Here is a 12,914-nt window from a genome sequence, read left to right as displayed (position 1 = left end):
ATAATTCACTAAGGAAAGCAGACCAGCAGCTGCAGTCTCTGTGTACTTGGCAGGGACAAACATCAAAGAACCATGTGGCTGCTTTGCTGTCAAGACACACAAGTTTTTAGGCAAGCGAAACAAAGAATTGTAACTGATCCCCTGGTCTAGGAAAGCCACAGTTGAAAAAGGATGGAAAATTTAGATGGCAACATGTTGCTGATTACCAGTTCCTCTGCTGCCAGTGCTTTGTGTCCTTGTATCAATAGCACCTCTCAGTAGAAATCATCTCACTGATTTTGTGGTGGTGCTAATCAGCATAACTGGAGATAACAGATTGTAGTGCTTAGTTACTTCTGTTGTAGTACATGAGCATTCACCCCTCATATTTGTGGTGATCCAGCATATGCCTTGAGAATCCTTGTGCCGTTTTTGCAGACTGAAAGCATGGAAACTGTTTTCACACCTTCATGTTATTTCAATGCAACTGTTTAGAAAATCCTTTATACAGAACTTCAACTCTAAGCCTCATTTCCAAATGAAAAACATCAGACTGCGAGGATCACGTTCTTAATATTCAAATCTTAAAATATTCACAACTTTTAAAAAATTCTAACATTTTAATTCTTAAAATACCAATTGTTTTCCAGCAATCCAAGATGGGTTCTGCAATCCAATGCCAAGCTCAGCGCATTTTCTTTGACAAGGATCATAAAAGTACTCAAAACAGTACTCAAAGCAACAGAACACAAAATCTAAATGTTGCTTAATTAAATCTAAAATCTAAGTCTAAAATGTTGCTTACTTAGTTTGTGAGGCTTAGAGCTATTTTGTATCTGTTCTATATAAAATTTCAACAAGGAAAAAGAGATACACACATGGACTTACTGATGTTCTGGGTGATAACTGACTGGTGGAAAATAACTTTGAGACACTCAAAGAATTATGTGGGGCACAGCCCCTTTGCTTTGATGGGGTCCTTTCCCATTCCAAAATACTTGTGGTATTTTGCACTCTGGGGAGGGGAAACAAGAGGTGACCTCGGACAACCGCAGCAGTTTCTTTCTGTGGGACAACATCCATTCTGCCCACAAGGTTTCCTCTTGCTGAGCTCTTGCTAGCTCTTGCTCTAGCCCTGGTTATGAAGGGTTATACCAAGAAGGAAAATACTTGGTGTTTTGTGACAAAATTGCTGCTGCATGTGGTACCTACTGTGATTTGTGTCACCCATTTGAACATCAGCCACAAAGCTGCACTTTCTATCAAGGATATTTGGGAATATGTAACTGCTCTGAGGACATATGGCCAATAAATAATTCAAAGTTATCTATCTTCCCTGCAGTTTTCTTATCCACCTACCACCTTTTAATGTTTTGTTGGCCTGGAAACAATATTGTTTATGGCACTTCTAGTATAAAAGTGTTGCTGACTGGCAGTAGACTATTTCCAGTATGATACCTTGAAAACAAATTGGTTCTCCCCAGTCTCCATCTGCTTTGCTCTCATCTGCGATTAGTCCAGAGAAGCCTTGTTTTGCATTTTTGAGTGCCTAAAACTGTTCATTTTCAATTATTGATTCCAAAGTTGTTACAATGTGATTGAATTTGTTATTCCTTTTTCTCTCCCTCTCCCCCACCCCTTTGTTTTCTTTTCAGCTCTATATCCATTTACAGTCCTAAGGAGAATCCTAATGCTTTTGATGCCGCTGCTTTCTTCCAGTCAGTGGGAAATTTTCTGGGGATCTTTGCTGGATCATTTGCCATGGGATCCTCTTATGCTGTTGTCACAGCTTTAATATCCTTTATGGTTTGTTTTAAGGGAGCAAATCAATATATGTTGGAAAAAATATGCAATATCTGAGAGTGACCATCTTTAGTTTGAGCCTGAAGCTTTTCACTGTAGGCTGAAGAGTTTGTAAACAGACACATCACAAATTGACAGGAAATGTAATTTGTCAGAATCCACAAATTTCTTTTTTACAGTTACCATTAGGCAGAACTCTGGCCTTTATTATCCTATTTGTAAATAATTATATCTTAAGCAAATTGTTTTGAAGTATTTTGAGGCTCAAATATGAATTTATTAAGAACAGCAAGCTATTTATGAACTCCAGGCTAGCAGCAATTATAGAAAAATACAAGGGAAACACTACACTGTGTCAGTGTGACCAACAAGTCCATTCAGTTTAACTAAGCTACAAATGAAAGGTCTGTCTGTTGCCCTGTATTTTCCTTGTGTTTTACAGTTCATATAAAATGCTACTGCAGAAAGATCAGTGATTTTGATCTTTCTTGTTTTCACATAAATGTAAACAAATGTCAGTTTTTTTATAAAACTGGAAAAAAAATACTTCCTTTTCCTTTTTTACGGGAAAAAGAATATCAAATGCAACCAACTAGGTATTAATTCAAACTCCACAAAAGTACTTAAAATAGCTGACTTTAAAATCTGTTCTGGATTCTCCTCCTTGAGATAAGTTAGAAGCTGTAAAGTTTTTCCCAAATTCAACATGTGTAGATGAGTATGGTGGGGGAGCTTGCTTTCTTTCTTTCATCCTTTCTCAGTCTGGGGGTAATTTTAGCTTTTAAAACAAGTTGGGTTTTTATTTTTCCTTAGTAATCTTTTAGCACTTGACCAAATTTACAAAGCTCTGTGAGTTTCCTATGTTGGAGACAGGTCTGTTTTTCCTCCTATCCTGGAGTGCCTTCTTATCAGCAGAAGCCGCTGGGCTTACAGGTAAGTGTTGAATTTAATGAAATAAAAGCAATTTTATAATATGCCTCTAGTGTGGGTAAAATGCATGGTTTACTTTAGGTTTGACATCATTCATATATAAAGCTTCTAAAAGCCTGTTACTATACTGAAGATTGTTTCATCTTCAAGAACAATTCTGTAGTGACATTGAACAGTTCTTCCAGACAAAGACATAATAGATCAGGCTCAAGTCCTCAGTCGTGTTTCCCTGCATTATCCCACCCTATGAGTCCCTCTATTAATCTCCCTATTTTCTGGCCAGCTATGGGAGCAAAGATAACCGTAAGTACAAGGAAGGAAATAGGCAGTGCCTTGTGATTAGCAGGCTGTGTGCTCCTCTGCACACACTCCAGATCCTGGGCCCTTCTCGTTTGTCTCAATTATCAATAATTGAGACCAACTATCTATAGTAAACCAAGAACAGGGCCAGGGGGTTGCATCCACCTTTGTACTTAGGGGAAAACGTCATCTTGTTCAGTGCACCTACAGGTACATATTTGGCTCAGCCATGTCCCAGTGACAGGTAGAAAGATGTGTGATCCGATTGTTTTTTCCTTAATGCCAGCAAAGAAATTGTACAATCACAGTCAATTATGTACCCAGGGCCTCCATTGAAGTGTACACAGAAGCTTAGGCAAAATTTGTAAATGGATATAGTTTACCTCCACAGCAAGCTATTGTATAGTTCTATTCAAAAGAACAAAGTTTCTATGACCTTGATTGTTTTAATGCTCTTGAGGTTGTCACCCCTGAAATCCAGTGCTCTAATTAACGTCAGGGAAAATCAGAAGAAAAATACTTAATGGAGTGGTAATGCAGCCCATGCTGGTTTGTTTGCAAAATTTTTCAAAGCCTTCTGAAGGCAACAGTTATATTTTTACTGAGTTTTCTGGAGCCAGCATGTTACTTTTTTAATATCAGCCACACAATCAAACTATTTCTGAATGGGGATTAATATCTGCATCTTTTCCTCACTAATTATACAACTTTGCATTCCTGTTTACTGCCAAATTCTTCAGGCCAATGAATAAAAACAGTGGTACATGAACTGAACAAAAGGGTGGTATTTCATCACATCAAGAAAATCAGATACCAGGTGGAATGAAAGTCCATTTTGTCTCTTAACAGCTCTGTGCTGGTTTGGGCAAGGGTAGTGTTAATTTTCTTCACATTAGCTAATGTGGAGCTGGAAACAGCATTGGTAGTTCAGGGATATTTCAGGTATCACTGAGAAACACTTATACAGAGCCAAGGGAATTTCTGCTCCTCACCACACCTCACACCACCAGCAAAGGGGCTGAGGGTGCACGAGCAGCTGTGAGGGGACGCAGCCAGGACAGCTGATCCCAGCAGACCCATTCCAGAGGAAGACAAGCCGGAGGAAGAAGGTTTCTCACTCTTACCCCTGTCATTGTCTCCCCTATCCCACCAGGGAGGAGGGAGAGAGGGAGTGAGCAGCTGTGAGAGTCTGAGCTGCTGCCTGGGGTTAGACTCAACAAGCTTCTAAACATGTGGCAAGAAAATTCAGAAAAATGGAAGCAAAGGAGGATGATTGTTGATCTCTTGCCTGCTACTGGAGGTACTGATTTCCTAATCAGTGACTTCCAAGTAAAGACTGTTTTAAAATGCATTCCTCACAGAGCACAAGGATGCTGTTTCAGCAACTGAACAATTGATTATACATTACACACAAAAAGTAGATTTGTAAAGGAAACACTAATATCTTTCAGAGCCTCAGGTGTGGCGCCAAAGGTAATTTCCATTTCTCAGGCATTGGAACAGACTGTATGTCCAGACAAAAATAATTGGCATATGCCTTTTTTTGCATGCTGCAAACACGATGATGGACAGCAGAGTCTCTCCTGGTAGTTACCCTGTAGAGCATTTCATTGCTCTTTCCTGCTCTAATATATAAAATATCTGAAATAAAAGACTTAATTATTGAACACCACAGATGGTGGTGGTAGCCATGGTAAGGAATTTTAAATGAGCAGAGACAGAGGACAGAAGAGAGTGGAACCAAAGTAAAGTTTCAATTTAAGGCAAAAAATAGAAAATTGTTGGGAAATTTAACTCATTCTTATCAGAAAAGGAACTGATAGAGGAAAGATAATTACTTCACCAACACATATATTCCAATAAAAAGTATCAAGCATTTTTAGGTCTGTCACTAGCATTTTTTTATGAATATTTTTTCATGGGTTCTGAGTTTCACATGGAAATTGTTTAATTACACTGTTCTGAGAAGGCAAAGTTTAATCTTGAAACTTCTATCAGCTAAATCTTTATCACTTAATTTCTGCACAAGGCTTTTGTCAGAACCTGTTATTACAGAAAAAATCATGGAGCCTTTCTTGTGGCTTCAGAAGTCCAAAGCTGTGGTTTATAAATGCATTTACTTTATTAGTAGTGTGCTGACATTACCCTTTAGTCGTCTGACTTAACCAGTTTTGATGTTGCTTTTTTCTTCTCTGTTTCCTCTGAAATAGTTCAAACTCCCCTCCTTTCAAAATATTATTTTAAACTCCAAGTTCAGCAGCAGAAATGCTCTGTGGGTTGAGAAATTTTCACCAGACTTTGGTTCAGCTCTGATTTCTCATACCCATGCTAAGGAAATGTGTGCAAAATGCAGTTGTGTGCAGTCCTCACACAGCTGGGTCCACACAAAGCACCTGTTGCAGAAGGCAGGGAGAGCCCAGGAAAAAGTCATGCTTCAGGACACACTCAGCTCTTAAACCACACTCTGTCATTTCCATTCTTCTCCAGCTTTCTTGCTTTGCCCTTTGTCTGTCTCAGTGCATGCAGGTTCTGGTTTTACAGTCACCTGTGCCTGTCCTTAAAGAGAGCCTCACTCCAGCAATGGCACAGCTGCACCACTGCATGTAATGGACAACACTTCTAGTGTTGACAAGCTTCCAAAATAACTTGTTCCATTAGACATTTGTGCCTCTATTCATCTTCATTTTCCTTGGATATTGTGTTTTCTCTGTTCATTTTTCTAAATGAACTTCAAAGGATTAACACTAGACTAGTACTTCCCTGTAGCTATTAAATAATGTAATTGCAAAATAATTTTATTCTTATAATGCTTTCCACAGCAGTCCTTCAATCATTCTGAGCTTTTTGAAGTGTAATATTGAAGTATTTCATAATTTAGAAATAATGGGCTATGCTGTTTTTTTCAGTGGGTAAAGTAGGTGGTAGGGCTCAGTTGTTTAGCTTGCAGATTTCTAAAATAAAATTTAAATGGAGAGTAGTACAGGTCAATATTTAAAAAAATATTTCATTGCTCTGCCACAAGATATCCTATGATATATAACACACAATATATGGGCCTGACCCTAGTTGAAAAATGGATGTGATCGAACCAACAAATCAAAAGAAAAATCTGGGATGACTACACAATTATTGTTATACTGGGAACTGGAAATTATAAATTAATGTTATGGTTATTAATCTTGTAGCTATATCATCAAGCAGTGACATATGCATGATAAATTGATTCTTATACAGTAGAACCTAATTTGTGCATTTTCTCATTTGCCCTGGAGTACATCATTCCTGGCTGCTGAGCAAAGCTGTAATAACAGAATGCTAGAGTAAGGTCAGTGTTAATAGAGTTGTTTTCATTTGCAAAGTTCATTACATAGTATTTACTAGTAGGCTATGAAAAAAAACCATAAATTATTTAAATTAAACACTTATTGAAATAAATGAGGAAAGTACATTAATTGCTTGTTATCTTGGTTTGTAATTAGCAAAAGTTTCTAAATTTTAAATGATCACTCAGTCTGAGAAAGGTACCATGAGGTACCTGGGCATTTAATGGTTAGACCTTCTCTGTCTACAGCTGTTTGAAGTGACCAGATATTCAGATAAAAAGAGATTCATTTACCTGCAGAAATACACTCGAGCATGTGTATGGGAATTGACTTGTATGTATGTGTACAATTGATGGTTACTTCAAAGTCACACAGGGACTCAGTGTAAAAGCATCAAAATTGCAGCCAAGCTCCTCTGATTTTTACACACTAAAGATCTGCATTATGAAGACAAAAAAGACAATAGACCTTGAAGGAAAAAATTGTTGGAGAGTGTCATTTTTGTTCCTTTACTGGTTTTCAGAGCCCTTTGATTTCTGATCATTAGAAGCTTGTGATAATAAATTACTGCTGCTTCCTCTTCTTCAGCAATTCTTGTCTGAATATTTTGTGATGTTTCTGCCTTTGTGACACTTGCCTTCTTCAGGGGCTCACAGGAGAGCAGTCTACCTAGCAGGAAAGCTTTTCCTCCTTTTCCTCCAAAAATAAATAAGCAGCATATTATGAATGAGGTACCCAGGACGAGTCCAAAGATCTGATCTCTCACTGGGGCAATTTTGTGCTACCTTTGTATTTCGGACATAGCAAGAGTGAATGTCATCAGCTTCCATTTTCTTTAATACTGCTGACAAAGTGCATTTATCCTCATGCTGTTCACTTCTCCCATCTGTTTGCTGTGATTTGTCTAGAATCTGTCATCTACCTCATTTTTTTTTTTAAATGCTGTGACCTGTTCTCCTTGTGACACTCTCAGAAAGGATCTACCAAAACATTCCTGTCTGCAGTGCTGAGCACTGTGAGACCAAGGCGGTTTGGTGCCTGGTGGGCTTAAGTTCACTGAGCTGACATTATTCTGTACGAGGAAAATATTCTGGGCTTTAAATTCTAAACTGTGTAGTTTTCTTTTCTTTATTCATTAGTAATGTGCCATGCTGTGTCATGCAGAGTACCCAGACTCCTGCCAGTAAGGAGGGAGAAGGGATACTTTGGCTTCCAGGTCAAAAGGAAAGAGACTGCAACTCTTGTAAGCTCTAGTTCTGCCACTCCCAGGAGCACAGGATTAAATTTAAGCCTAATTAGGAAAACAATAGGCAAGAAGATGGCATTTGCCCTGCTGTGCAGGGACAGAGGACAACTGAGCTGGTCGGCTGCAGATCCTTTTCGGGAGTCAGGGCTTGGGTCTGGCTAGTTTAGGGGTTGCTGTAGGTACAGTCTTCTAAGGCAGTAAGAAAAAAGGAGAAAAGTGCCTGTTTTCAGAGAAAAGTACATATTCCAGCAAGGCATTAAGCTGAGACCAAAGATCAATTGCATAAAATGTGGATAGTGGAGTCTTATTGCCAGTGCAGAGGTTCAGGATAAACAGGGTAAGCACTCTTAGTGTTTCCAGAATAAACATGTCACCATAGCAGTTCCAATGGAAGTTGAATTCAGCAATTCATTTGGGGTTACAAAAGTACAACACTGAAGCCCAGGTCTCATTTGAAGCATCCAGGTGCAGTACCAATGAAAAGTTAAGGGCTAAAAATTCCCTTCAACTCTGTCTTTTGTTGCTTTCTGTCACTTCAACATAAAATCAACCTCAGACAACTCCAGAGATAAAAGCCTCATGAACAAAGCACAAGCTTTGGTTCTGCATTGGTGCAGGTCTGGTGCAGGAAGCCTTAAATCTTTTCTTTAGTTTCAAGAAAATGATTAGTCACACTTCATACCCTCGGTGAAAACAGCCTGAATAGGGATATTCTCACCACTGGGTGTATGGCCTTATTCCTGCAGCAATTTGAGACAGAGCACAGTCTCACTTCCTGCCACTCACACATTCAGTCTGCATCCCAAGAGGTGCTGTGGAGATTCTGACATAAATATGACTCCAAAGTAAATGTTATCTGATTTAAATAACTTCTCTTTTACCCAATCCTCATTGTTCCTTTTTCCACGCATTTCACCACCTTTGATGAAAGACCAATTCCTGCTGCTTTACTGTGAGATTTTAGTCTGTAGTGCATCTTTAGAGAGACATCCCAGAAACTCTGGAAACCTTCAAAGTTGGGAAGAAAACTGGCCAGTTTGCTTACAGATCTTTTGAAATGAAGCTGTATTTTTTATCTCGTCCTTTGCTCCCTGAGAAGAAAGCAGTTTGGGGCTTTTCTTTTTCTAAATTCCCTTTTTTACTACCAAAAGACCTGACAGCTGGAGAAAAATGTCTGGTTTAATCTCTCAAATTAGCAAATTCTCAGGTTTTGATTGTGGCCACTCACTTCCACGGTTGCATTAAAAGAACATTGCAGATGCTGCTCTCCTCTGACATTCCTTATTTTCATGTTTGTGAAATTATGTAAAAAAGATTTTGTCTTTTAGTGACAATATGGGAGCTATTTTCAGAGTGGCACTTGTAAATTAATTCCCACACTATAATTTTAAGGTTGACACCATCACCAAAATACTATTAAATGTACAAGACCCTATATAGTTGCTATATTTTTATATTACTAGCTTTTGACTCAACAACCATTTCAACTACTTGCATTTGTAAAAGCTAATGTAAGAATTAGTTCTCTAGCTGTATTAACAGCTAAAAAGCTGTCTCAATTTCTCTGTTACAAAAAAACAAATGAAATGGCTTTGATTTCTAATACAACCTCTTCAAAGAGGTTGATCTGTAGCTGAAAGTTTACTAGGGATATAAGCATTTTTCTGTGAAGTCTCTCATCTTTTATATTAAGAGAAAAAATTCCAGTAATCTGTTACGAAACACAAGGAGCTGTATTGCACTTAACAAGTTGCCACCTGTTTCAGCTCAAAACATTCCCTGGTTACTTTAAGTCAGCATTTTGTTCTGCAGTTGTAGAACTGTCTCAGTAATTGCTAATTTTGCCACTTAAAAAAAGTAGCCAGTGAGTGAGCTGTCTCCAACAGCCTGAAATTGAGGACAAATAAAAGGCCACCTTGCTTTATCTGCCTCCCTGCATCTAATGGATACTTTCTGTTTATGACTCCAGTATTGCTCCATTTGCTCTTACCTGTTCCTCTCTGAAAGCAAGCCCACAAAAACAACCTCATTCTGTGCCATACACCGTTCATACAGTATTTTGCTACCCAGTAACATCAAAATCCAGCTTTAACAGTGCTGCAAAGAAATCCAGACTGCTTTTTCCCTGTAACTAAAGAGTTCTGTGTTTGCCTCTTTAGGTACTTCTCTTTCCTTTTCAGTTAACATGTAATTGGTCATTACTCTTAAGTAATCATTTTAATGGATATTCATTGCAAACAATTTTCTCCAAGCCTTTTAACGAGCTTGATTGTGAGAGTCATGGCTGGTCCATATTAAGCTTTCAATTGTAGCAATTGATACATTCCACTGCATTCCCCCAGTCTTCCCTGGAAACAGGGTATCTGGTTTCTACACTTGCATAATTGCATGGTTCAGTTCATTTATTCTTATTGCAAAATCAGATTTAAGCCATTTTATTCTTCATGACACTCTCTCAGTTTTCTCACTACCCATAATTAACAGTTTCTTAGCAGTCAAAGCCAGTTTATAATCACAGTTGAATTTAATAGTCTATTTTAAAAATGCAAGACTTGACATCCTGATGATTAATAGAGAAGAAACTGCATCAGAAACTCTTATCTCCATTTCAGTTACTGAGCCTGGAGCTAGTGATACTTAGCAATATTACTGTTTGGTTGTATTTTTAACTGAAATGTCATTGTTTGAGCATCCCAGTGCATATTATTAATGCCTTGAGAATTTTTAAACTCCCCAGATCAGTTCTGCACAGTCAAATACAGTTACTGAGAAAGAAGAATTAGACACATTTATGAGAGCAATTAGACCTCACAAAAATATAAACTTCCTGGAATATATTTAAGCAGTGACAACCTCACCACACCCCACATTATTTACCATGAAGAAAAGTCATAGTATAGCTAGAAAAAAATAAATATCCAAACAGACTTAAGAAAATAAATATTTAAAAAAAAAAAAAAGACACACTAAAAGTTCAGTGGAATTTCTCTTGGCTAAAAAGCCAGTGTTCTGTAGAAGCATTACAGGTAAATTTACAATATAAAGAGAACCCAGAAGCAAACAAAATGTCCACAGTGGTTTGTGGGGAAAAATATATATTTGTTTCCTCATTTTCTTTCTGATGACAGTTGTCCCTTGTGCCAAATCAAATCAGAAGTATTTACTCCATACTTTTTCTTCCATCAAAGGCTTATTAATGCCAAACCCCAGCTCTTCCCAGAAAAAAAAAGAGAGGCGCTTGCAAGAAAATTGGATTTTTTTGGCCAATATTTTCTTGGTAAGCAATATAAGGAGAGTCTAAAGAAAGACATGGTAAGGTAATGATTAATTTAACTGTTGTGTGAGAATTCACAGATCCCACACACACAATCTCCCCCAAATGAAATCGTTTCAGCATTGTCTAAATTATTACTTTGATTTGTTTCCTTATCTGTGCTGTGGTTCAGAGCAGGAGGATATTTCACCTACCTCTTGCTGCTAAAATTCAAACACTTAGAGATTTGAAAAAGCCTGTTAAAGAACCTGTTGAGGCACCAGTGCTTGAGGCAACTGACCCTTGTTCGGTATGTGCCTGTTCATTTTTCCTGGGACTCTGAAGCCTGGCCTGCTCCCATTGACACTTTTGGAGCAGCTGATTGTTTGTTTGGGGTTTGCTGTGCTAGAGGTGCAGCGCTGCAGATTCTGCCCCCTTACTGAGGCCCTTCTTGCTGCCCTCATGAAGTCAGGAGAGACACCATTCTGGAGACGATGGAGGCAGCTTTATCCAGTTTCCGGTCCAGGACTGGAGGAACAGACTGAGATTCTTTTCACCATTCCACTTCATGCTCTTTGCTTCCAGTGGAACTGGTTTATATGTTTCACTTCATGCTTGCTTAACCCCATAAATGCCCAGAAAGCTGTAGCACAATCACATCACAAGGATGAACAGTGCCTAAACCTGGACAGGCATCTTTCTGCTTGCTTTGTTGCCTCAGACCCATCAGTATAGTGTCAGTACAAGTGAGCAGCCTGTGAGCTGAAAATTCCTTAGCACTGTGGGGAGCAGCCTGTGAGGAAGCAGAACTAAAAGGCTCATTAGGGCATGCTGCAGCTCCTGCAGGTAGGCAGTGAGGAGAAGGGCTGAAAGGCACAAGGACTAAAACCCTGTGGGGTGGATGGTGGGGAATTGTGCGTAGGTGAGCCCTGGAGGTGCAGGCACACAAAGATCCCACTGCTGGCTGGCTTTGTGCTCAGCCCACCCCCCTGCTTGGGGAAGTGTTTGTGCAGGTTTCAGGGAACAATGATCAGAATGGACACGAGAAAGCCCTGAGCTGTTGTGTAAATAATTATCTATGTAGACATGCCCCAAGTTTAAGAAAAAACCAGAGCTTTCTTCCTCCATGGGCATTTACGTATGGCTACTGGTGGACACTATTTTTGGTTTTCTGTTTTCTCCCTGTGTGGGTTCCTCCTGCATTATCTTGCAGGCCTCACAGTCTTATCAGCAACTTGAATTACAATACTGCATTACAGTGATGTTACTCTGTGATTCTAGTGAGTTAGGGCCAGGGCCAAGGAAGTATTGAAAAGTTTCGCTATAAAACAAATTTGTTGTTATTATTCCTGACAATCCTGCTTCCCCTTCAGGTCTTCCACAAGCTGGGACTATTACAGCTGCCACATGTCTACGGTCACCTGTGCCTGTGCTTGTTCCAGGCAGCACAGCTTGCACCTGCCAGAGCATCACTTCTAAGGAATGTGGTGTTGTTCACCTTGACATTGTTACACACTGCTTGTGATAAGCTACAATCAGGCACAGACTGAAATGATTTTACCCCATTGCAGTCATTCAGCACTAAGTGGTCTCGAACCATTTAAATGTAACAAAATCGTTTTTTTCTTTTCCTATTCAGTCCTTGCCAAATTTTTTCAAATACTCCAAATTCCTACATTTACGAATATGTTAGTCCTACACTTACAATTACTGTCAGTTAGATTATGGTTGGATCATACCATGTATTAACTGAAACAAATTTTCGACAGCCTTTGAATTTCCAAATACACAACATCGGAAATGCTACGAAAGCATGATTGTCCTTAGAGCACATATCTCAAATTTCTTTTGTTATAAAATGTCATTAGACTAATTTGCTTTTTTATGCAGCCTTTTGCAAGCCTAAGTAAGAAAACAGAAGCAGCTAACTCTGTTTTTTTCTTTGAATTGCAGGTATTGTTGCTGTCCTTTTCTGTGGAGTCACACAGGCCCATTACACCTACAACAATCTGTCACCAGATTCCAAAATGAGAACTAAGCAGGTAAGACATGGAAATAACTGACATCGTTACTTACACTG

The 12,914-nt window shown here is 38.9% G+C and overlaps 1 protein-coding gene across 1 annotated transcript in view; it reads left to right on the top strand.

The window, feature by feature from the left end:
- SLC9A9 (solute carrier family 9 member A9) overlaps positions 1-12,914 on the top strand; it is a 174,167-nt gene that overhangs the window by 65,801 nt on the left and 95,452 nt on the right. The window contains exons 7-9 of the mRNA XM_066193280.1: positions 1,635-1,773; positions 2,610-2,715; positions 12,788-12,876. Of these exons, the coding sequence (XP_066049377.1) occupies positions 1,635-1,773; positions 2,610-2,715; positions 12,788-12,876 (334 nt within the window). The remainder of the gene's footprint in view (positions 1-1,634; positions 1,774-2,609; positions 2,716-12,787; positions 12,877-12,914) is intronic.

Source organism: Chamaea fasciata, unplaced genomic scaffold (genome assembly GCF_029207755.1).
Source record: "Chamaea fasciata isolate MVZ Bird 193981 ecotype frontalis unplaced genomic scaffold, bChaFas1.0.hap1 SCAF_11, whole genome shotgun sequence".
Lineage (NCBI taxonomy): Eukaryota > Metazoa > Chordata > Aves > Passeriformes > Sylviidae > Chamaea > Chamaea fasciata.
This window is presented reverse-complemented; position numbering and strand designations above follow the sequence as displayed.